This window comes from Schistocerca serialis, chromosome 4 (genome assembly GCF_023864345.2).
Source record: "Schistocerca serialis cubense isolate TAMUIC-IGC-003099 chromosome 4, iqSchSeri2.2, whole genome shotgun sequence".
Taxonomy (NCBI): domain Eukaryota; kingdom Metazoa; phylum Arthropoda; class Insecta; order Orthoptera; family Acrididae; genus Schistocerca; species Schistocerca serialis.
This window is the reverse complement of record NC_064641.1, coordinates 53590722-53616640: the sequence shown is the minus strand read 5'-3', so window position 1 is coordinate 53616640 and position 25919 is coordinate 53590722. Positions and strand designations below refer to the sequence as shown.

Genomic DNA, 25919 nt, shown 5'->3' with positions numbered 1-25919 from the left:
GTATGACACAGTAAATTGAGCAAACATGCTGCCAACATGCTAAATGGTTTATGTCAATTCCACCATTTCATGTCATCCAGCTGGAAAATGCGGTGGGAAAAATCAATTTATAGATATTGATTTATGATAGCTAAATTACATTCATGGTAAATGAACAAGAACTCACATCCACACAAACTCGCAGCTAATACAATTTCTTACCAATCAACGATACTCATGACATTTCATAATCTAATTCCCTCAGCCTCACCCGAGTTAACTCTACTACATTCAATATCCATTATTCCTTTGATATATGTTTATTTAACTTGTTTATGTATATAATAATGTATGTTAGAGCATGTTTATAGCCCAGCCATAGGAATATTTATTTAATTTGAAGTTATTTAAATGTAAATCCAGTATTTCAAATGTGTTTCATTATGTTTGTGAATGTGTGTTGGCTTGAACACATGGCGGGAGTGCTCTAGCCAATCACAGCGCTCGTGAATGGGGAGACTGGATGGAAGTGTGAGGACAGTATGGGAGAGGATGGGGGTCCGGGACAGTACGGCGTGACGGATGCACAGTCGCAGCAGAGACTTGGGAGAGTGAGGAGCGGTTTGCGCATGGTCACGGCAGATAGAAATACTTCGGGATGCCCACTTGTGCATTTGCGAGATTTCCGCGGCTTCTACAGTGAAGACTTACTGTGGGTTTAGAAGTGAATATCTTGCGAGATATGTTGTTGTTCATAACGAATTACATGCAGAAGGAATCTATTGTTTCCCTGTTATTCAACTTATATTTTATTTAATTTCTGGACCATCAACACCAATAAGTGTTTGCAGAAATGTACTGCATTCTTAAAAGTACTTCTACTATAGTACTCATCATTTAAAGTCATTAAGAAAGTACCTGCAGATTTTATTTAACTGCAATCTTTCATTCATAAATTTCTACATTACATTTGCAATTGCCAAGTGATAGGAACATATGACCATTCGATTTATGTGTATAATATTCATATTGTATACTGTAGACTCAGCAGTATTTGGCTTGTAATGGGGCAGCTACGCATCCCAGCCCCTACACAACGAAACTAGCCAAAACTTTTAATATTTCAACTCTGAGCCAGAGGGTATGCAGTTGAAGGCCATCACACCACATCATTTATTAACTGAAAGCCCGCAGTCTGTGGAAAAGAATGAATGTCCAGGAGCAGGGACCACTCTCCAGGACATTACAATGGCACATTATGACCTCATATTAAAATAAAATTAAAAAATAAAAAAAGAAAAGAAAATGTAGTAGATCTTGTTCTGCCACGATCACAATCGCTGGAACAAAGATGCGGAACGCAAGACCAAAGAAGGCGGTGAGAAAACGACAGCCAATGGTACGAAGAATTGGACCGCACCGTGCCAGGTGCGCCCCCTGCAACAAGTGCATATAAACCCCGCTCCTACTAGCCCCGGCGGCATAGATCGGCACCAGATCGCAGACATAGTTATCAGTGACGTGTCAACTTCAAGGAACTTTGCGTATAGCAAGAACTTTACTGTTTTCATGTCGCCTCTCGCTAGTGACATTTGACATATCTCCAAAGTTTAGTACTGTCAAATGCTCTTTAGAAATATAACTAATGTTATTTGATTGAAATTATTGTATAGCATTCCTAGAACGCTGCATCTCATATGCACCCTATTAGTGACGAGTGGGCAAGGCCCCACAGATGCCATTCAAACATACCAATTTATGAATGGTTAATAGAAGCAAAGGGAACAAACAGTCCAAATAGTCTTGTTGAAACTTGCGCTTAAATGTTTTATACGGGAAGAATACACAAAAAGAAACATATTGTCAAAATTTTAGCTCCTCAGAAACAACAAGAGTTCCTTAACGGGGGGGGGGGGGGGGGGGGGGGGGGAGGGGGGGGGGGGAGAGAAGAAGAAGACATAGTGGCTGGAGAAATGTATGCTCGTGCCGTAGCTACAGCACGTGCTTGGTTGATCAAACATAGGTAAACGGATAACAAAGCACAACGCGATCTTAATTTGTAAAGTGAATTTCATTTTCCGTTGATAGTTTCTCTCACAACTATTCACAGTTATCTTTCGCTCGAATTTGCAACTGATTTAATGTCCATAATAATTAGCAGTGGTTGCTACTAGCATCAGTCTTTGTGGAGCGTCCAGAGTTTCAAGGTAATTTGGTCCAATTTTTTCATCAACCATGCAAAGATGATTTCTACCCTTCTTCAACCTCGCTAAATAGATTCAGAAAATTATATGGAAAAGGAAGTTGCAAAATTGTGAAAGTTTACGTCAAGTATACGTGTAGAGGAGATATCATTACTGGGTAATACTAAAGAGATATTTATAGCTGTTGTGAAGATGAAGCATCTCACTTTCCCTAAAATGCTGTGCATAAAGCCAACTAGTCATGTTTTGTGCAGGACCTGACCTGCATGCAAACTGCACTTTATCATTTCAAATGAGGAGGGGGGCGGGGGCAGACACTTATAACTCAATGAATGCTATGACACACGCGTATTCTACGTTAGTGACAAGTTATCAGTGGATTATTGTTTCCATAGCATTACATCTGTCCTTGGGAGGGGTGCGGAGGTGAGGGCATATGTTTATTTCCGAAAATCTTGAATTTTCAATCTACTCTTATCATTTGCTCAAAACAATTCATTGCATTTGTTGGACCCTTACTCTGGACATAACACCTCTGTCTTTAGGAGGACAATGAAAAGACTTAATATTCATTCCACCTGGAACTAATAGCATGATTCAGCCTCTTGATAATATTTTTTTCAAAAGTGTACTGTACTTTTCAGGAAATCCATGGACATTATAATTTCTGATAGTTCTTTACTATTTCAGGTTCATCAAAGGCACAGTATTGTTACACTTCAGCCATTTCTGCAATCTCAGTTTGCATAATCACAGTTTATGAATTTGACGAAACATGTCTGGTACACAGCACAATATGCAGAACAATGATTAGTACCACTTCTTACTCTATTCCAGTTCTGTATAAATAAAACCGGTAATTACTGTTAAGTGCCTGAATGTGTTCATTTTTCTTTTGTCAGGTGTGCCTGGTGCAAGGAGAGTGATGGAAAAATGACTCGCTCTATGCATTCATACAAGCCCTAATTTTTCGTATCTTTGTCTTCATGGTCCTTACATAACATGTATGTTGGCTGCAGTAGAATCATTCTGCAGTCAGCTGCAAATATTGGTTCTTTAACTTCTCTCTATAGCATTTCATGAAAGAAACTTAGTCTTCCCTCCAGGGATTTCTATTTGCATTCACTGAGCATCTCTGTCTTCCTCATGAGCTGATCGAACCTACTGGCAACAAAATTACCTGCACACCTCTGTATTGCTCCTTACCTAGTGGGAATCCAAAACACACGAGCAGTACTCAAGAATGGGTTATACCAGTGTTCTATATGAGGTCTCTCTTGTAGATAAGCTATGTTTTATAAGAATTCTTCCAGTAAACCGAAGTGTTCCATTTGCCTTCCCTACTATCAATCTTACACACTTGTTTCATATTGCTTTGCTACACTGTGCCTAAACATTTAGTCGACTTGATTGTGTCAAGCAGCACTGTGTCTGAGCATTACAGGATTATGTTTCCTACACATATACATTAACTTACATTTTTCTACATTTAGAGTAAGCTGCCATACATCACACCAAATATATATGCCTAAGCCATCCTGTATCCTCCTACAGTCACTCAACAGTGACACTTTCCTGCACACTAGTGTCATCAGCAAACAGTTGCAAGTTACTGTTCACAGTCTCCATCAGACTGTTTATGTGTATAAAAAATAAAAATGGTCCTATGACATTTCTTGGGGCACTTCTGATGATATCCTTATCTCTGACAAGCACCTGTTGTTCAGGACACTGGTTGTATTACTTAAGAAGTCCTCAAGCCACTCACATATATGGGAACCTGTTTCACATACTCGGACCTTCGTTAACAGGCTGTAAAAAAGCATTATTCAGACCAAACTGCAAAATTAGTAAAGAAGGTAATGACAGCCAGAATCTGTTGTGTTATCATAAAAGTGGCATGTCTTACAAATTCGTTCTCATAATTATACTTTGAAATGCTGTTATTACAACTTCACTGCAATGGGATTAAGTGGAAAATATTTTGATGATAAAACACAATTACGTGAAAAATACGGGCACACTGAAACAAATTTGCTGTAGTGGACATTAAGATCAAATTTCAGTCACATAATGAAATACTGCATGTGGAGATAAATACATAGCTATTAATTATAACTGAAACAATTACTGTTATATTGTTAATCACAGTGAAACATCCAGTAATGAATAATGATAAAAATAGTTCTATACTCAGAAGATAAAAGTTATTAACTTCATAATGTAACAGTAGCTAGTGAGATTTATCCAAGGATTTTATTGATACTACAAAAAGCACTGCCAACTTGCAGAAGTTTGACATACAAATTAAGCAAAAAGGCCATATATACCGTGATGTCATTAGAAAAAGTGGAGGGATATGTGGTGTTACATACCACTCTAGAAGATTGATTATTACTGATGAATGATTTTTGCAAACAAAAATACTATAAAGTAATTATTATATACTAAAACACTATTATTGTACAGATTTATCGTTTTATATGCAAGTGGAGACTCATGCTAAGGACTGATGCAGGTCTTCAAAATGAACGGCATTCGCAATAACTTCAAGAGGAAGTACCTATGCGGACAAAAACATATGAACTCCTTGCATCGCCAACCTGCATTGGACAAGCACAACGTCCTCAAAGTAGATATGTATAACACAATGGTTATGATGAAATTCAAGTACAAGAAATATTAATTGAACTGTCACTCTGAACACAGTCTTATATTTTTAAACCCGTATGAAATGGTTTAAGGGTGGCCATTCTGACTGAATGTTTGATGTTTTCTGACTACTTCCAGAATGAATTTTCCTCTGCACTGAATGTAGGCTGATATGAAACTTCCTGGCAGATTAAATATGCCAGGAAGTTCCTTAATAATTTATTTTTCCACAGCTGTCTATTTTACTACTGCGGAAACATATGTGACCAACTCTTCTGACTAAACACTATTAAAACCCGTATCTCTGTCATTTCAAATGTCAGTCACACTGTGGTCTTCCTTCTCCTGCATCTTCTTACTCCCTTGATGACCTATCAGCAATTCTTCTCTCATATTCAATCTTTAGACTCCCTTCAACAGAACCTACCTTACAACAAACGCAAAAATCAGGTGTTGAAAGTCTAAAAACATGCCCCATCCTCATTATCCTCCAGCAGATATAGTCTGCATTAACACTGTGACAATGTAACACGATTACTTTGCAGGAGGTCTTTTAACAGTAAGACATCTCCATCCCCAAGTACTGATGCAGGAACCTATTCCACAAGACAAGCAATAAATCTAATGTTTATTAAAATCTCTAGAGGGTCTATACAAGGGCGACGTTCTTGAGGACAATATTATAGAAATGGAAGAGAATGTAGATGAAGATGAAATAGGAGATATGATATTTCGGGATGAGTTTGACAAAGCAATGAAAGACCTAAGTCGAAACAAGGCCCCCGGAGTAGACAACATTCCATTAGAACTACTGACAGCCTAGGGAAAGCCAGTCCTGACAAAACTCTACCATCTGGTGAGCAAGATGTATGAGACAGGCGAAATACCCTCAGACTTCAAGAAGAATATAATAATTCCAATCCCAAAGAAAGCAGGTGTTGACAGATGTGAAAATTACCAAACTATCAGTTTAATAAGCCACGGCTGCAAAATACTAACGCAAATTCTGAACAGACTAATAGAAAAACTGGTAGAAGCCAACCTTGGGGAAGATCTGTTTGGACTCTGTAGAAATGTTGGAACACGTGAGGCAATACTGACCCTACGACTTATCTTAGAAAATAGATTAAGGAAAGGCAAACCTACATTTCTAGCATTTGAAAGCTTTTGACAATGTTGAGTGGAATACTCTCTTTCAAATTCTGAAGGTGGCAGGGGTAAAATACATGGAGCGAAAGGCTATTTACAATTTGTACAGAAACCAGATGGCAGTTATAAGAGTCGACAGGCATGAAAGGGAAGCAGTGGTTGGGAAGGGGGTGAGACAGGGTTGTAGCCTATCCCCAATGTTATTCAATCTGTATATTGAGCAAGCAGTAAAGGAAACAAAAGAAAAATTCGGAGTAGGTATTAAAATCCATGGAGAAGAAATAAAAACTTTGAGGTTCGCCGATGACATTGTAATTCTGTCAGAGACAGCAAAGGACCTATAACGGAATGTAGTCGAATTAAGTTGGGTGATGCTGAGGGAATTAGATTAGGAAATGATACACTTAAAGTAGTAAAGGAGTTTTGCTATTTGGGGAGCAAAATAACTGATGATGGTCGAAGTAGAGAGGATATAAAATGTAGACTGGCAATGGCAATGGAAGTGTTTCCGAAGAAGAGAAATTTGTTAACATCGAGTATAGATTTAAGTGTCAGGAAGTCATTTCTGAAAGTTGTGTGGAGTGTAGTCATGTATCAAAGTGAAACGTGGATGATAAATAGTTTAGACAAGAAGAGAATAGAAGCTTTCAAAATGTGGTGCTACAGAAGAATGCTGAAGATTAGATGGGTAGATCACGTAACTAATGAGGAGGTATTGAACAGAATTGGATAGAAGAGAAATTTGTGGCACAACTTGACCAGAAGAAGGGATCGGTTGGTAGGACATGTTTTGAGGCATCAAGGGATCACCAATTTGGTATTGGAGGGCAGTGTGGAGGGTAAAAATTGTAGAGGGAGACCAAGAGATGAATACACTAAGCAGATTCAGAAGGATGTAGGTTGCAGTAGGTACTGGGAGATGATGAAGCTTGCACAGGATAGAGTAGCACGCAGAGCTGCATCAAACCAGTCTCTGGACTGAAGACAACAACAACAACAACAACAACAACAACAATTTCCACTGGATGGATGTGTGGTCAGAAACTGTGTAGCCTAGACAATTCAATGTGGTAGCTGCAGAGCATGTATCAATCATGTTGGAAACCATGTCTGAGTGCATTCACATTCACTTTCTATGGTGCAGTGAACACTGGAACAGCAAGGTAATTCGAATCTACAAGCCAGTCCCTAAGGTGCGCAGAAATGTTTCAAACGGAACAGGATTAACAATTAAAAAGACACTTGAGCTCCAAACTAGAGGACTATTTCAACTTAGCACCAATGCTCACAGGCCAAATGAGATACAAATACAGAAAACCAATGCTAGCGCATACTGGCCTCTCTCAAGTAACTGATCTTAATTTGGTAAGTGTCTGCACATATGTTAGTGGCTGCTTCTGTTTTGGGAACATTTTTATGCCATTAAACTTTAATACTCTTTAAAAACTGTTATGAATCTGAGATGAGGAGTAAATGCAATTTTCATCATATGTAGATTTCTAGATACAAGTCTATTTCATCTCAAACAACAGATACTTTCAAACAAAAGAGATTGTTAAAATACCTTATCTGGCAATACTAGAAGTTATGTCGAGTAGGTACGCTTGTTCAGGATTTTTGCTTATCCAGGCCACTCTTGTCTGGGATTACCCATTTTGGAATAGGGAACTGTCACCCATTTTCTATAATGCACAGCAGAGCTTTGGCAGCACAAAGAATCTTGTGTGGTTAGCTGCCATGAACAATCACGTGTCAAGTATGCATACAAACTAATATGATCTATAGAACTCTTAAAAAACACGCAAGAAAACACAATGGCCATTGGTTTTGTTAATTAATTACTTAAAAGATGTTTAACAAAATAAACTATTATCCACAGAGCCGGAAGTATTAGTAATAAGAATGGCGATTAAGTTAAGCAAGTAAAGCTGTATTACAAAACACACCTAATGCATACAAGTAGGGTGTAGACAACCTGTCGCATGGAAGCAGAACGAGCGAAGCTACAATTTCGGCTGACGATTTATCCACCTAGGAGAAATAGGAACTGTTCTATTCTGCCATAGATCCATGCATGCACAGTAGTAGTATTATTGTATGTGCGCATGTGTGGACCGGAGTATTTCAAGTGGGCTTTCTGCTGCTTATTGGTTTCACGTGTGGTCAGCAGATGAGCACAAGTAGGGAAGTTCTCCATTCTCCATTCCAGACAGATTTACATTTTCAGACATATTCCACAAGCCACCGTATTGTGAATGTATGAGGATACATTCTATCACTACTAGGTATTCCCTTTCCTGTTCCACTCACAAATAGAGCCAGGGAAATACGACCGTCTATATGCTTCCATACGAGCCCTAATTTCTCTTATTGTTAAAAACCATTCAAAAGCCAAGTTTGCACAAAATATTTTTTATTCAAGACAACTGCTTTCAACAATCTTTGCTTTCAAAGATATATGCATAAAATGGAGTTATGTACACCTTCAGGTCCTAAATGCCTCTTTGTAGTTAAACATGATTATTTTATGCTGATCCTCATGTAAAAGGTTCAGCATAAAATGAACATGTTTTACTACAAAAGATGTTGAACACCTGAAGATAACAGCATAGACTGTTCAAAGTTGTTGTCTTGAATGAAAATATTTTGTGCCTTCTTGACTTTTGAATAGCTTTTAACAATTAAAACAGATCGCCCTTCAATACTCTCATAATGAGAAAATTTAAAAATGTGGCAGTAGAATCATTCTGCAGTGAGGTTCACATGCCAGAACTCTAAACGTTTTCAATGCTGTTCCTGTAAAAGTCTTCTCTCCATGTATTGCCATTTGAGTTCTCAAGCCATATTAGCCACCTTAGATTGTGAACTCATTGCACCTTTATGTAAGCAACCCATACCAGCAATTTCACTTCCTGTCAGTGACATCACAAGTTTCAGTATCTCATTGAAGTGTAAAGTGAGCTGGAGTTACTATAGATTTACTACTTGTATCTCCCCGTCCAGCATACTTTGTTTTACCTGGACGCCTAATACATGCACCATAGGTGGTTTTTCCAATATTTACAAGTACTACATATACTGGGTCAAGGAAAATACAGTAATAAAACAAATGAAAATTCTTTTTTGTGTTGTTGATGAGAAAAATTGTAATTTAATTATGGCTTCTTATTATAGACATGGAATGGAACTAAGAAAGTATAAGCATACATTCTGAGTCATACAGTAAGAAAAGGTGCCTATATGATCCTCTAGATATGCTGTACCGCAATAAGGTATATCTATGAATGTCTAATTCTGAGTTTGTGTGTTTTACATAAATGCACGTTTAATTTTACTTTCGATGTTTGTAGGAATCACCTTAATTGGTGACAGTACTGCATGTGTTTGGTTTGACTGCACCTATTGTATTATTTCAGCATGCCAGAAAGGATAGTGTTGCGAGAATAGCCCAAGAGTCAGAGCAGTTGCGCTAACCATGAACTGAGAGGACTGTAAAAGTCATTTTGCACCTTTGCGATCACACTATTGTGAAATAGCTTCCCTCATTACTATGCCATTTGCACAATTACCTTCCTTTAAGATTAGCAAGACCTATCCATCCTGAACAAATTCTACATTCCTGTGGCTCTTTGGGCCTCAGCTCCTTTGTTAATAGGTGGTATATGTCCTTCCCTTCACCCCTTCTTCTCAGCCAGGGGTTGAACCAAATTCCTACTCATGGTCTTATGTCGTCGTCCTGCCTTTCTCCTAATGACTAAGCTGGATACTGTCATGGCAAATGTTGCCTAGATAATTGTGTCACCATGTCAAAATATTGTGAAACGTAAACATAGATAATCATTTGCTTGTACTAGCATGACATAAAATGAACAGTTTATGTCCATAATTATGTATAATCATAACAACTTTATTATATTTGCACAACAAAACAATAACTGCTTAATAAAGGGTGGAGCACGAAATGTGTTACCATTTTGTTTTTGAATATAAACTTTATTGTCAATACAATCTGAAAGGAGCATATACTACAATGAAGAGCCGTCCATGGAGATTTGTTCTAACTCAGCACATGCTCAATATGGCCACCATTTCATTTCCTAACTTCCTTCAAACAAACACTGAAATCAGTGATTACCCTACGGCACATGTCTTCCGTAATTTCACTGCAAGCTTGAAGAATAAGTCTTCTGAGCTCCATTAAATCACGTGGAAATTTCGGGAAAATTTTTTCCTTTAGGTACCACCCCCCACCCCAAAAAAGTCAAACAGATTGAGGTCTGGACTATTGGGGGGAGGGGCAATTTTGTCCATCATTGAAGTGACCTGGAAACCTGAGTGAAATGATCCGCATGTCGAAATGCTCGTGTAAAAACTCCAACACAGTGTTTGCAGTATGTGGCCTTGCTCCATCTTGCACGAACCACTGCATGTTGAAGGGCAAGGCAGTAGCAAGAAGCTGTGGAATGAAGCTATTGCGAAGCATGCTCAAATAAAGCTTGCTGTTCACAGTTTCTTCAAAGAAAAAGGGTCCAATAAGTCCGTGACTGGAAATTGCTGCCCACGCTGTAATCCTCGGAGCATGACGTTGTCGTTCATGAAGCAGTTGTGGGTTTTCAGTGGCCCAAAAGCATACATTTTGTTTGTTAACCACACCGTCTAAATGAAAATGCGCATCGTCTGAAAACCAAACGTTGTTGAGAGTTTCTTCCCTATCTTCCGTCCACTGAGCAAACAGTAATCTCTGCTGCTTGTGTTCTTCAGTGAGCTTCTGTGCACTGGTCATCTTGTATGGGTACATATGGACGTCGCTTTTAAGAATGCATTGAATGGAGCGTCTGGATATTCCCAGTTGCACTGCTGCCTTTCTACACGATCTCCAAGGACTTCTCTGTACAGCAACTCGTACTGCTTCAATATTCTCCGGCGAACAAACAGGCTTAGGCCGAGGTCGCTTCGCTTCCAATACTGTTCCTTCCTGTACAAATTTATCGTACAACCTGTGGATGGTCTTCTTGCAAGGGACCCATCGTGTGTTAAACTGTTGTCGAAAATGCCTCTGAGCCACAACAAGGCTTTTTGTTTCATGAAAAAGTAACACAATTGCTGATCATTGCTGTGTCATCAGTCTTCCATTGTCCTATCGGCAGTCATTTCGTAACTCATTTGTTTGTCCAAGCTCTGCTGGTACTGCTGTAGAGATCCCAGTGGGATATCTAATGTGCGTCGTAAATTGTGAAAGAAACAATTGGCAGCACATTTCGTGCACCACCCTGTAAGTATGAAGCTAAATCCCTCAGAAGTTTCAACATGAGTAAATAGCAACTTAACAAAATATCAACTTTCACAAACAACATAACCGATGTAAACAGTCTGTGGTTCCAAATATGCACCCGTGGGGTACTGGTGCAGTGTACCATGTAATAGGATTAATGAAAAAGTTGGCAGTTGCAGACTTTTACATCTGGGGCACTGGTGCAGATTTGTAAATGATAGGTGTATCTTCAAATACCGACTTAATGCATTGCTAAGGACACATGGATACATTAAGGTGTTGCATATTGTACAGGATTAGATTCAAAGTTATCATTTTGTGAATTATGAAGATTACGACCTAGAGACATGGTTTATCCCAGAACTGAGGGATAATATGGGTAAATATTAATCAATGTGAGTGCATACTAACAAACAGGACTGACTTTAACAATGAATCCAACTAGCACAGTATTAGCACATTTTTCTCTCTTCTGAAAACAGGCCAATTCAGAAAATTTGAAGAGGCTGTTTTCAATTGGAATCTAGAATGCGCTCAATACAGTTACCATACAGACTAAGAAGCAAATTAAATTATAGTTACACAGATGCACAGCAATACTCATTTTTCTCAGTCTCCATTTATTAATAAAGCAGGCAGAAACTGTAATATGTGGGACAATATAATTAAAATTTTATGGTTATTTGTGGAAAACACATTTAGATTTAACTTTTAATTTAAACTTTCTGGTAATCCAAGTGCTGGATTGCATGTCAGTTATCACAGCTATATTTAAATACAATAGTAATGTTTCTTTTCTGAAGCTACATGTAAGGCAAACTTAAATACATTTTGTCCGTTATAATTACTGTACCTCTGTTATCAGATCTTACCTCTGTTATCAGGATCTAGGAAAAATGGTTCAACATTGATATTGAATTCTTTGACTCGTTCTTGCATGCCCCAGCGTAAATGAATTCCTTTGCTATTGTTTACACCACAAGATATATGGAACCTGACGTCTCTTTCGGGCTGATCCTGATACGTACATAAATGGTCAAATGCTTTTTCCACCTTCAAAAAGAGGAAAGTATAGTTCCATTGTGAATCCATGGGAAGTTTCATGTGACATACAAAAATTCAATTTAAGGTTAAAATCTAGAACTACTTCCACATGATGTGAAGGCTGACAAGTTATACAAAGGAACTTGGCTTTATAAACTTATCCACATCCCATATTATGCTCAGGTGCAGATCCAGGATTCGATCCTAGGGAGCGAAGGGTCACAGTTTGTTACTGCCCCATTCCTCACAATTATTACTTGCAGTCAGCCACACATTTAATGTGCTACAGATGCCTACCATTTTAATAACAACAATAAACTATATAAAATTTTCTAATATAATATAATATAATAATAACTGTTTACATCACCACTTCCTTAGCATAAAAATCAAACGAAAAAGCAATACCAGAGAAGGAAAGTTGCTACTCACCATATAGCGGAGAAGCTGAGTCGCAATAGGCACAATAAAAAGATTCACACACTCATTGCTTTCGGCCATTAAGGCCTTTGTCAGCAGTACACACACACACACACACACACACACACACACACACACACACACACACACACACGTCTGGAGTCTCAGGGAGTGTGTGAATCTTTTTATTGTGCCTATCGCAACTCAGTATCTCCGCTATATGGTGAGCGGCAACTTTCCTTCTCTGGTATTGTTACATTCCATCCTGGATTTTCCATTATTTGAAAAGAAAAAGCAATTCAGAGAAATATAGCATTTGCAATGCATTCATCCAAAAATTTGAGAACATATGTCATGCAGTTAATTTAAGAACTATAATAGTAACAAACAACAACAACAACAACTACAACTTTGACTATTTTATAATATACAGGTCGAGTCACAACAACATTTACAAACTGACATGGCGCTTCTGGCTTACAACAAGGATCAGTAATCACACAAGAACTGGGGGGTTGCAAACACCATGAGGGGCGCTACAGTCACGAGAGGGCATTGTGTTTAATTGGGCTGTGGTGTTTTTCCATAATGTTATTAGAAAATTATTTATTTAATTAGTTGTTTGTGTTGAGAAAAAAGGATAATGTATAAACAAAGAATATATATTCTAGGCTAGGAAAACATATAATCGTTTTCCTTCTCGGTATAAAGATAATAGAGAGTGTTTTCTCTCTCTCCTTTGTGACCGCCATTCGATGAACAGCTCTGTACTCAGGTCTGTTGTTAAAGAACTAATCTCTCATTTAATCGGTTTCTGAGTATATATTACTATTGTTAAATGATAGAACATATTATCATTTGTAAGATCAGCACTCCCTGTATCAAATCCTTCAAGATTTCAGCTTTCAGCACTGCAAAGTAAATCCTTCAAGATTTCAGCTTTCAGCACTGCAAAGTAGAAAAACAATCTTGACGTGTTACCGTGGCTAACAGCCTCAATATGCGCATTTAAATTTAGAGATTTTCTTTCTTTCACAGCATCACATTGCAGAGACGTGTTGCAGCATTAATTTATTTCATTTCAGCTAAAGTGCAGTCCTGACAAAAAGCAGTGTATCTCAGCTTGGTGCATAACAGTAATTCAATCTTCGCTGGACTGACTACACCATTTGTTTACACAGCATACAAATAACTTCAATTCAAGAGTGCTTGAGGCATGTCAAGGAAGTTTATTATTATTATTATTCTTTCTTTTCTCAGATGTTATGTCTTATTATTATTATTATTATTATTATTATTATTATTATTATTATTATTGTTTGTTTCTTGAGTTTTTTCAACCCCAGAGATTATCTTGAAAGAGCTAGCTGGATTATTTGTGGATTTATAGAATACAATTAAATACAGAAACTCGGATAACTGTAGTTTATCTCATAAAAAATACCTCAGCATGAGTGGCCCAAACCTACCTTCTACTAAATAGGACTCAACCAGTTAACAATCAGATCATTATTAACCAAATTTAAATAAAATAAAACCCCTTTGAAACATTAAAGGGCTGTATGTTGTACCAGACTGACTTGATGGTCGCATGTACCTTTTATTGTTGTGAGAGGTTATGCTCGACATGGTGAATGAAGTTCCCATGCAAATTTGTCGCCGCATTCCATATCAGCATGATGGAGCCCATGCATATTTCAGCAGACAAGTGAGGGCACATCTGCAGGCAATCTTTCCCAGCCACTGAAATGGTTGTGAAGAGACAGTAAAATGGCTACTATCGCCCAATCTGGCCCAACTGATTTCCTCCTGTGGGTGTATCTGAAGGGCCTTGTGTACGAAACACCTGTTACATTGCCGGAGGACCTAGTGGGTGGGATTGTGGGAGGCAGCAGGATGTCTTCCAGATCCACCAGATATCTTTGAGAGGGTGCGCCGTTCATTGCAGCATCAACTCCAGGCATAGCTCGATGCATTTGGACATAACTTTGAGCATCTCCTGTAGTGGGCATCCATTTGTCACATGTGGCTACCTGCAACATCATTTAGAAACCCTGGATGGTCTTTGCAACCCAAGTTCCTATGTTATTACTAATCCTTTTTGTATGCCCAACATACCATGTCAGTTTGTAAACTTTTTTTGAATCACCCTGTACACAACATAAAATCAAAGTGACCATTCACCATTACCAGTGTGTGTCTCTATATATATATATATATATCTAAAAACAAAGATGATGTGACTTACCAAATGAAAGTGCTGGCAGGTCGACAGACACACAAACGAACACAAAGATACACACAAAATTCAAGCTTTCGCAACAAACTGTTGCCTCATCAGGAAAGAGGGAAGGAGAGGGAAAGACGAAAGGATGTGGGTTTTTTGGGGAGAGGGTAAGGAGTCATTCCAATCCCGGGAGCGGAAAGACTTACCTTAGGGGGAAGAAAGGACGGGTATACACTCGCACACACACACATATCCATCCACACATATACAGACACAAGCAGACATATCTTTCCTGATGAGGCAACAGTTTGTTGCGAAAGCTTGAATTTTGTGTGTATGTTTGTGTTCGTTTGTGTGTCTGTCGACCTGCCAGCACTTTCATTTGGTAAGTCACATCATCTTTGTTTTTAGATATATATTTCCTACGTGGAATGTTTCCCTCTATTATAACTATATATATATATATATATATATATATCTCCAGCACTATGAATGAACATATGCATGAAGACTGTGGGTGTGTAAGAGTGTAAATGAGGGTAGCACTGTTTCTTTCAGTCATTATAGCCTATATTTCCCCCTATTTTCCTATACTCAGTACCCTGAGGTTTGTAGGTTCTACCTGTGGACTTTCTATTGCATCAGATCTATTGATAACAGCAGGATTACATATGAGATTTATGGCTCAAACAATGTAGTGTTTGTGAATTAGTAATTTTCATGGAGGAACACGTTGATAGTAATGCGTAAATGAAAAGGATTGTGCTATCAGTGATAATATGTTTAATTTGGAAATGCAATGTAGCAATGGGTATTTCAATGTGAATGCGAAATAAGTATAACTGTTAATACAAAAAGGATGAGATTACGCATTGTTAGAAAAGTATCTTGTGTGCTAAAGGGCCAATAAAACAAAGTAATTTGACTTCTACTGTTATTATTTCAAAGTGCCATTCTTCATTTTACACCTGAATAATGTTTGAAAAGTATACAAGGCAAATATTTGTATTAGGCACATGGTAAGGTTTATTTCTTTAGGAAGCATGTGCTCTATGTAAACCAATGAAGGTGAAGTCCAGGAGGGTGTCAGCATGAGAAGATATGATGGAGATCTCCAGAGGTCATGGGTACTAAAGCTAAGGGAGAAAGATCTAAATGGTCAAAGTGTGTAGCAGCACTCAGGTCTCTTGAATTATGCTGAAATCCATACTCAGCAACTACGTACTGTATGTCTTCAATGCAGGTCATAGATCTGTGTCCGTCCATGTTCCAAAATGTATGGACTTAGCTGTTTAACGTCTACATTTACATTACTCTGCACTTGACAATTAAGTGCCTGGCAGAGGGTTCACTGAACTACCTTCAAACTACTACTCTACCATTCCACTCTTGAATAGCGCAAGGGAAAAATGAATACTTAAGGCTTTCCATGCAAGCTCTGATTTCTCTCATATTATTGGTCATTTCTCCCTATGGTAAGTGGGCACCAACAAAACATTTCACACTCTGGGAACAAAGCTGGTTATTGAAATTTCATGAGAAGGTCCTGCTGCAGCGAAAAATGCCCCCGTTTTAATGAATGTCACCCCAATTCGTGTATTATATCCATGCCACACACTGTCCTATTTCACAATAATACAAAATGAACTACCCTTCTCTGGACCTTTTTTATGTTCTCTGTCAATCCTGTCTGATATGTATCCTCCACTGCACAGCAACACTCCAGGATAGGGTGGACAGGTGTAGCATAAGCATTCTCTTTAGTAGACCTGTTACTTTCTCTGTGGGTTCTGCCAATAAATCACAGTCTTTGGTTTACTTTCTCCACAACATTATCTATGTGATCATTCCAATTTCAGTTATCTGTAATTGTTATCCATAAGTATTTAGTTGACTGATTTGTGTGATTATGTAACCAACATTTAGCAGTTTCCTTTTGGAATGCACGTGGATGACTTCACATTTTTCATTAGAGTCAACTGCTACTTTTTGCAATACACAGTACCTTGTCTAAATCATTTTGCAATTCATTTTGATCATTTTGCGAGTATACAAGACAATAAATGACAGTGTCATCTGGAAACAGTCTCCTAACTCATTTATGCAGATCAGGAACAGAAGATGCCCTATAACACTTCCTTGGGGAACACCAGATATTACTTCTGCATCTACATTATTCTCTACGTACACATTCCAAAAGCCACCGTATGGTGTGTGGAGGTGGGTACCCTGTACCACTACTAGTCTTTTCCTTTTCCGTTCCACTCGCAAACAGGATGAGGGGAAAAATAACTGTCTGTATGGCTCCGTATAAGCCCAAAAAAAAGGGGCATCTAGGGTCCCAAACACTCCAACAGTACTCAATAATAGGCCACACTAGTGTCCTTTATGTGCCTCCTTCACAGGTGAATCACACTTTCATAAAATTCTCCCAATAAACTGTAGTCAACCATTTGCCTTCCCTAGAGACTTAATCAGCATGCCTATGTCAAGCAGCACACTACCAGTACTGTATTCAAACATTATGTGTTTGTTTTTCCTATTCATCCACATTAACTTACATTTTTCTACAATTTGAGCTATCTGCCATTCATTACGCAGACCACAAATTTTATCTAAGGCAACTTGTATCCTCCCACAGCCACTCAATGACACCTTTCGATACACTACAGTACCATCAGCAAACAGTTGCAAACTGCTCCTTAGCCTGTCCACCAGATCATTTATGTATATAGAAAATGGCAGCAGTATTATCACACTCCCCTGAAACTCTCCTGACAATAACCTCATGTCCGATGAACACCCACTGACAAGGACAACGTCTAGAGTTCTGTGTCATTCAAAACGCCTCTGACCCACTCTCATACCTGGGAATCTATTCAGTATGCTTGTGCCTTAGTCAATAGTCAGCAGTGTGGAACTGTGAAATTGTTTTATGGAAATCTAGTAATATGGAAGCATCCCTTGCCATACATTCATTCATGGTTTGGAGAATCTCATGAGAAAGGGCAAGATCAGTTCTGACCAAGCGATGCTTTCTAAAACTGGGCTGATTTGTGGACAGGAGATTTATCCCTCTCAAGCGAATTTATTACATTCAAACTAACAATATATTCAAGGTTTCTGCAGCAGACCGATGTTAAGATGATATTTGTAACTGAAGACTTTGTCAGTTGTTATGAATTGTGACCTTTCTAGCAGGAAGTCAAAAATCCAATCACACAACTGAGACAATACTACACACAGGAACACAATTTGATTAGAAGTCACTTATGAGGAAGCAGGTCAAAAGCCTTCTGGAAATCTAAAAATATGGACTCAATTTTACATCCCCTGACAATAGCACTTATTACTTCATGAGAATATAGAGCTAGTTGTGTTTCCCAGGAATGATGTTTCCTGAATCTGTATTGTCGATTGTTTTCTTTGAAGTAATTCATAACATTTTACCACAGTATATGTTAAAAAACCTTAGCTCAAATTGACATTAGGAGTGTGAGAACTCTTCAGGATTCACTTTGTGCCTGTGTAAAAAGATATTTGAAGCTTTCAAATGGCTGCTTCTTTGAGTCAGATTAAAAAGCATTGTAGAGAGTGTGTTCCCCTGTCCGACTTCTTTACTAATCCTAAACCATACACTTGCACTGGAGCCTTGGAAACAGCCAATATTGCTTGGATAAGTGAAACATACTCAGATGGCATACTAAGCACAAGCAAATCATTTAGCATTTTTCCCCTATCACGACTATCAAAGGCCTACTTTAAGTCTACATAGGAGGTCAATATTATATTCATACACCTCATCATGTACCTGCCTCAGCAGAAATATCTGATCTGTTGTTAACCTATTAGGCTGAAATCCACACTCATTTTCTCCTAGAATCTCTTCTGCAAATGGAACTCTCTTGTTGCAGATAATACCAGAAAATATCTTATAGGTTACATTCAGCACGGTAAACCCTCGGTAATTGGAACAACAAATCTTTTCTCATTTCTTATGGATTGGTTGGATTAACCCGAAAGTCCACTCTTCTGGGAATCTTTCCAGATTTCATATCAATTTGATAAGTTTGTGGATTCACTTATGGAAACTAATTCCCCCACTTTTTAACAGTTCTGCATTTATTTTATCAGTTCCTGAAGTTTTTTAGTTTTTTAGACAGTGAACTTCATTCCATACTTCCTATAATGTGGACTGCTGTTTCTCTGGATCTGCATCACAGAGGAATGGCTGCTCACTACTGGTAGTATTGCCCTCCTGAATTCCCTTTAAATATTCTCTTCATCTGTTCACAATACCTTGTATATCCACCAGCAAATGTCCCTCTTACATGCAGTTCGTTACCAGTCTATATACTTGAGTTCCTTCTTTAATTTTCTTATAAAACTTTCTGCTCTCATTCCTCTGATAGAGCTCTTGCATCATTCTTTTTATGGCTTCCCTTTTTTGTCTCCTACATGCCTTTGCTGCCTTTATTCTTGTTTCACTAAATAATTCCTGACTTTATCTTGTATTTCATTGTAAGCACTTCAGTCTTGCTTCCTGTTTCTGTTCCACTGCTTGTCTACATTCATCATATCAGTCTTCATTTCTAAGTCTCCTTGCTTCGTCCAGTATTTCATTCATCTGCAGTTGTCAGAATAGCATTTTTAATAGAGCACCATTCTTTGTCTATATGGTCTTCACTATCTTTTGTTTGTAACTCCTATCTCAAGCTGTTCTGATGTTTTTTAAAAGCAGGCCTATCTTTCAGATGTTCCACAATCCATTTCTTAACTCTGGTACTATTTTGGCAGCCATAGCAAGTTTATGACTCATTTTGGCTCAGAAATGAAATCAGCTCCTTAGAAAGTGTACTTATTTTCCATATCTTTATTACTAATTTCATCAGGTTCACTTTCTTTGCCAAACATGCGTCTGAAAGCCTCTTCTTTGCCCAATGTCACTTTGTAGTCACCAAGGACCATTTTGGTATCATATCTAGGTATTCTATCACAAACCACCTGTAGCTGATCGTAAAAACGATCTAGAATGTCTTCATCTGATTCTTCCTGCAGCTGTGCACATAGGTCCCATGTTCCAAATTAAAGCACTGGTACATCCATATTCCTGTTCCTTGGTGCATTTCACCTCTGTATGGGCAGTCTAGCATTCCCTGTTAAATTACTTGATGACAGGCTTTTTACAATACAGGGTATCAACCCTGTGCTCATCCTCCAGCCTGGAGGCTCAGGCTTTCATTTTGATGTTAGCTCCACTAGAGGGGTTGACAGCCTAGTCTTCAGAGACCTCTCCTCCCCACCCCCACCCACATCCCAGTTTATGGTGTGGAACACACTTCGTCTGGCTCCTCTGCTGCAGCCAATCTGGCTTAGATGACTTTGCCAGCAGCTATGCTACCACCAGTACAGGTGTGTGCTTGTGTGCTTTTGTGCGTGTGCGTGTAGGGGATGAAAACTGTGACAACCACCCCTCCTCCTCCCCCCCCCCCCATCCCCCCATAGTTCACATATTCCACGGATGAATACAGACATCTGTTGAATCCGGCCTCTTTTCCATCATTCATATTCCTGCTGCGCAGATTCATCCAATTTCTGATACACAGACATATACCATAAAATCTAAAAAAGATCTAGACCATCTAAAAAGTTGTCATAAAATATATGAAGAGAGCAAACCTGGAGTAGTCCATGCCCTTGTGCAAATTTGTCAACATTCTCCAGAAAGTTTGCTGTGTTTTCCAAAGCCCTCTTGACACTGTATGGTGAGTATGACATGTTTTTCTTCATTAAACCACTCAGAATTGTTGCTGAAAAATCACAAAATTATTTCATTATAACAACATGCATTTTAGGTTAGAAAAAACATGTAATTAGGACAAGCAACCAGTGATTAACAGATTCGCGATGGATTATACATAGGCATGAACTGCACTAACTTACAATCTATCACTCTTCTTTCGTCATTCACAAATGTGTAAGCGCATACGAGTGCGAGTTCATGAGCACACCCTTCCTTTCCACTGGGCCCATGGCTTGCATAAGGTCAAAGAACGATAAATTTTATTTCAAGTACAAGTTTTTTGCTGCACTGTGTATTTGTTTACTTGTACTGATACAATTTACATGATGAGCCCGTTTTGGCAATTTTCCACTGTCAATTGTACATCTTAGCTGGTATGACGTGGTCCAATGGCGTCTTCGCAAGTAAATGTTCATCGTCCTTTTGTTACGGCACAACCACATTATTTATGTGTTTACTTTTAATTTTGATTATCCTGTAAAGTTACTTTCTGACAGCTTTTCTGACATAAGGCTTTGCTGGAGCCAACGCTATCAAAAAACAACTTTACAAGATCACGCAAATTAAAAGCAAACCTATAAATGTAGACTGCCAATGGCAAGGAAAGCTTTTCTGAAGAAGAGAAATTTGTTAACATCAAGTGTAGATTTAAGTGTCAGGAAGTCGTTTCTGAAAGTATTTGTATGGAGTGTAGCCATGTATGGAAGTGAAACGTGGACGATAAATAATTTAGACAAGAAGAGAATAGAAGCTTTCAGAATGTAGTGCTACAGAAGAATGTTGAAGAATAGATGGGTAGATCACATAACTAATGAGGAGGTATTGAACAGAATTGGAGAGAAGAGGAGTTTGTGGCACAACTTGACTAGAAGAAAGGATCGGTTGGTAGGACATGTTCTGAGGCATCAAGGGATCACCAATTTAGTACTGGAAAGCAGCGTGGAGGGTAAAAATCATAGAGGGAGACCAAGAGATGAATACACTAAGCAGATTCGAAAGGATGTAGGCTGCAGTAGGTACGGGGAGATGAAGAAGCTTGCACAGGATAGAGTAGCATGGAGAGCTGCATCAAACCAGTCTCAGGACTGAAGACCACAACAACAACAACAACAACAACAACAACAACAACATAAATAATGTGAACATAACAAAAAGACAACCAACATTTACACTTCAAGATGCCATGTGGACCACATCATACCAGTTAAGACATGCATTTGACAATAGCAAATCACCGAAATGAGCTTGTCATGTAAATTGTATCACTATGAGTGCAGGAAAAAACTTGACTTTAAATATGTTGTCCTAAAAAACAACAACAAAAGAGGAAGTGGATCGAAAATGGACCCATATTCCACTGGCAGTCAAATTAAATGTAGCTTCTTTTACCATGTTCTAAAATCGTCTAGTACTCTCTGTGGAAAAAGTAAATATAATAAAGTAAATATAAGGTTAGTATCCTAAAAGAGACATCTTATACCTGTGGCTCTGGCATCTGACGTTTATAGAAATGTATTATCAGCTTGGGGTTCTGCATAACGAAACCATTATCAGACTTGGGAACCTGTGGTAAAGAAACTCGCCCTTGGCTGTTGTTGCATAGCTGTCAAACATGGCCCCTATGGTGATGGGGGTGCTGGTTTTCTCACTTTAAAAGAAACCAGCAGTGGTTAAGCCACCATGGACCACAGCAACAGAGTTAGACAATTTTTCATCAGTATACTAATGTTCCAACCTAACAGCAAACTATGCTAACACAAAGTATGCTATAAATTAATCCAGAATTAAAGTAGCACATCAAAAGCATTACACAATGTGAAGACATACTACAGTGTAACCTCTTTATAACGTTCCTCCATATAATGTTTTCCCCTATGTTCCGTCCGTTTTTTTCGGTCCCGACCAAAAGCCCATATAAGCAATGTTAAATTTTCCTCTTTATTGCGTTTCCTCTATGTTACAGTTTCCTCCATGTAACACTCATATTTTTGGAACCCTGGTCAATTATTTACCTCTTTATAACATTTAAGTGACTGGATGTAGACACATCGTTTTCCGTTCTGTGGTTTCACAGTTTGCACCGGCTCAGAAAGCCCGCGCTCAGCGTATTTCATATGTCAGTGGCAAAACCCAGTCACGTCACATGTGACGCACATTCTGCTTGCGATCTTTTTGGCACCATTTCAGTCAATGCTTTGTATAAGTATTTTGTAGCGTATTGTGTGAGCTGAGCAGCAAACAGATCGTGTGCCTAGTAAGTGTGTGTCTTCGATATAACGTTTTTTTAAAGCTTTCATCAGTGGACATGAGTGAAAAGAGGAAGAATATTTCTCTGGAAGAGAAGGCTTCTATTATTAAAAAAGTGGAGGCATCTCCTGGCGTGAGTCGCATGGAGCTAGCGAAGCAATTGGGACTAGCCCCTTCAACACTCAACACTATTATGAAAAACAGATCGTCGATAATGGAAGGGTTTGAGAATTGTGGAAATTCGAAACGTATGCGTTTGAAACAATCTACTTACGACGAAATGGAGAAAGTTTTATTAACTTGGTTTCAGCAAGCACATGCTGCAAACATTCCTATAAACGGAACTATTTTGAAGGAGAAGGCACTTCAAATATCACTGCAGTTAGGAATGGACAATTTTAAGGCGTCCAATGGATGGATTGATAAATTTCAACAGCGTCATGGTGTTGTGTACAAATCGGAATGTGGAGAAAGTAAAAGTGTGGATGAACCAACCGTAGCTCAGTGGATGCAGACTCTCCCTAATCTGATACAGGGCTACAAACTGCGTGACATTTATAACGCTGATGAAACCAGCATGTTTTTCAATTTAATGCCGGATAAGACGTTTACTTTTCGTGGGGAAAATTGCGATGGCGGTAAGAAGAGCAAGGAACGTCTTACTGTTTTGTTGTGTACAAACACTGATGGCAGTGAAAAACTGAAACCTTTGGTTATCGGGAAGCCAAAAAATCCGAGGTGCTTCAAAAACATTTCCACGTTTCCGTGAAAATATACAAACAATGCCAAGGCATGGATGACGAGTGAAATATTTTTACATTTTCTAAGAGAATTTGACGCCAAAATGGGGAGTGCTGCAAGGAAAGTGCTGTTGTTTGTCGATAGATGTGCGGCACATCCACCAGACGTACCCTTTCTGAGAAATGTTAAAATAATTTTCCTGCCACCCAACTGCACCAGCCGTCTGCAACCTTTGGACTTGGGCATAATACACGCCCTTAAGGTTAAATATAGGACAGCCCTTGTAAAAAAGGCCTTGAATTTGATGGACCAAAGAAAACCGGGAAGCCAGCAAAGCACACAACTGAAACTGAACATTTTACAGGCAATAAATTTAATTATGTACTCGTGGAGGGAAGTAAGTGCTGAAACTATTAAAAACTGTTTCACTAAAGCGGGATTCTGTGAGAATGAGATGGCAGCTCCTGTGGAAGAAGTTGCAAGTGATTTGCAAGAGTTTCACCAATTAATAGGCAGTGATTCTGTCACTTTTGAGGACTTTGTGGCTGTGGATGACAACGTGGAAACCACAGGAGCACAAAGTATTGAGGAGCTGACTGCAGAGAGAAGCTTGGAGAGTAATAGTGGTAGTGAAAGTGATAGTGACAAGGAAGATGACCCTGTGCCCTCATATACTAAGGCAGCTGAAGCCTTTGAAACGTTCAGGAGATACATGATGGCCCATAGACTTGAGGACAGAACAGTAGTTCAACTTGCTCACTTGGAGCAAGAAATGATTGCCATAGAGTCTAGGAGAAACAGAAAACCAGCAAGCCTGCTTGAATATTTAAAAAAATCATAGGTATGTTATTTTCAGATTGCTTAGGTTCCTAGAGTTTTGTGCAAATTTAAGTTCCATTTGATAATTTAATTATTGAAGTAATTTTTTTGTAACATTCTTTTTGAATCTGTGCCATTTACTGTGTTTTTATGTAATATGTTCAGTATATCATAAACAAAATTTGGCTCATATTCTATAATTGGGTCAACTGAAGAATGGGATACTACCTGTCAGCTTTGGAGAATGATGTCAATCTTAAGAATCTGTTAGAACTTTTTACTGTACAAACTGATCCATTTACTTTCACCCATCCACCTCCCGAGCACCATGTTTTAATTTAAAAAAAAAAACTAATCAGTTGATACATTGATCATTTGCAATGAATATCATATGTTGTGAAAATTTAAAATGTCATCTATGGCACCATTTGTCAAAGCTGATTAGTGGTATCCTGATCTTCAGTAATGCCCTATAATTATTATTTGGAAGCCTTCCTCTTTATAGTGTTTTCCTCTATACAGTGTTCAGAATTTGTGGTCCCTTGAAAAACGTTATATAGAGGTTTCACTGTAATAGCTCTCCATAACATAAATCCATTTTTAAAAAATGCCAAGAAGACTGCTAAAAACTTCATCAAAATTTACACAATGTGAAATGGTGTGAAATCCACAGGCTATTTATAGAGGAGTGCTACAGCTGTTATGAAACGATTTTACTACCATGATCTACAGTGCCTAGATAATATACAGTTAAACTGTAAAGTTTATAACAAGTTGGATGCTGAAGTTACAGCAGGTACACAGTGTGAAATATGTCATGATGAGTTGTGATAAACGACACCCCTTTCTTCACTTTTTCGACTTATTCGGACTGTATCTCACCTCCTAGTCATCAAGACTGATATTACCTAAACAACTGTAGAACATAAAGATGTCACATTTAATTTGAGTACCAGAGGAATATGGGCCCATTTTCAATTCAAATCCACCTTATATGTTTGCACTGCAAAGCCAAACAGTTATTTTTAGATGGTTTACAAGATGGTCATTATAATGAAAATGGTTTGAGAGAGTTTGCAAAATACTCTTTCGTAAAAGTGGGACAAAAATTTTTGGCATTTGTAGAAAAATCATCAACTTTGTACTCAATTTGTTAACTACTGGAAAGCAGCTGGAGAACAAAATTTTGTATTCTAAGACCTTGTATTGGTAAGTTATTACATGCCGAGTTTCAGATGTATCTCTCAATTAGTTTCAAATATATAAAAAGCTAAATTCCACAATTTTCAAGCTCCTATCTTTTCGGAGAACTTAACTTCAAATTTCTGTATGAAAAACGCATATGAAATCTGTTTCTATTTT

At 38.3% G+C, this 25919-nt stretch overlaps 1 protein-coding gene across 1 annotated transcript in view; it reads right to left on the bottom strand.

The window, feature by feature from the left end:
* LOC126473230 (tripeptidyl-peptidase 2) overlaps positions 1-25919 on the bottom strand; it is a 289445-nt gene that overhangs the window by 114518 nt on the left and 149008 nt on the right. The window contains exons 10-11 of the mRNA XM_050100144.1: positions 20627-20757; positions 12129-12309 (exon numbers count right to left, since the gene is read on the bottom strand). Of these exons, the coding sequence (XP_049956101.1) occupies positions 12129-12309; positions 20627-20757 (312 nt within the window). The remainder of the gene's footprint in view (positions 1-12128; positions 12310-20626; positions 20758-25919) is intronic.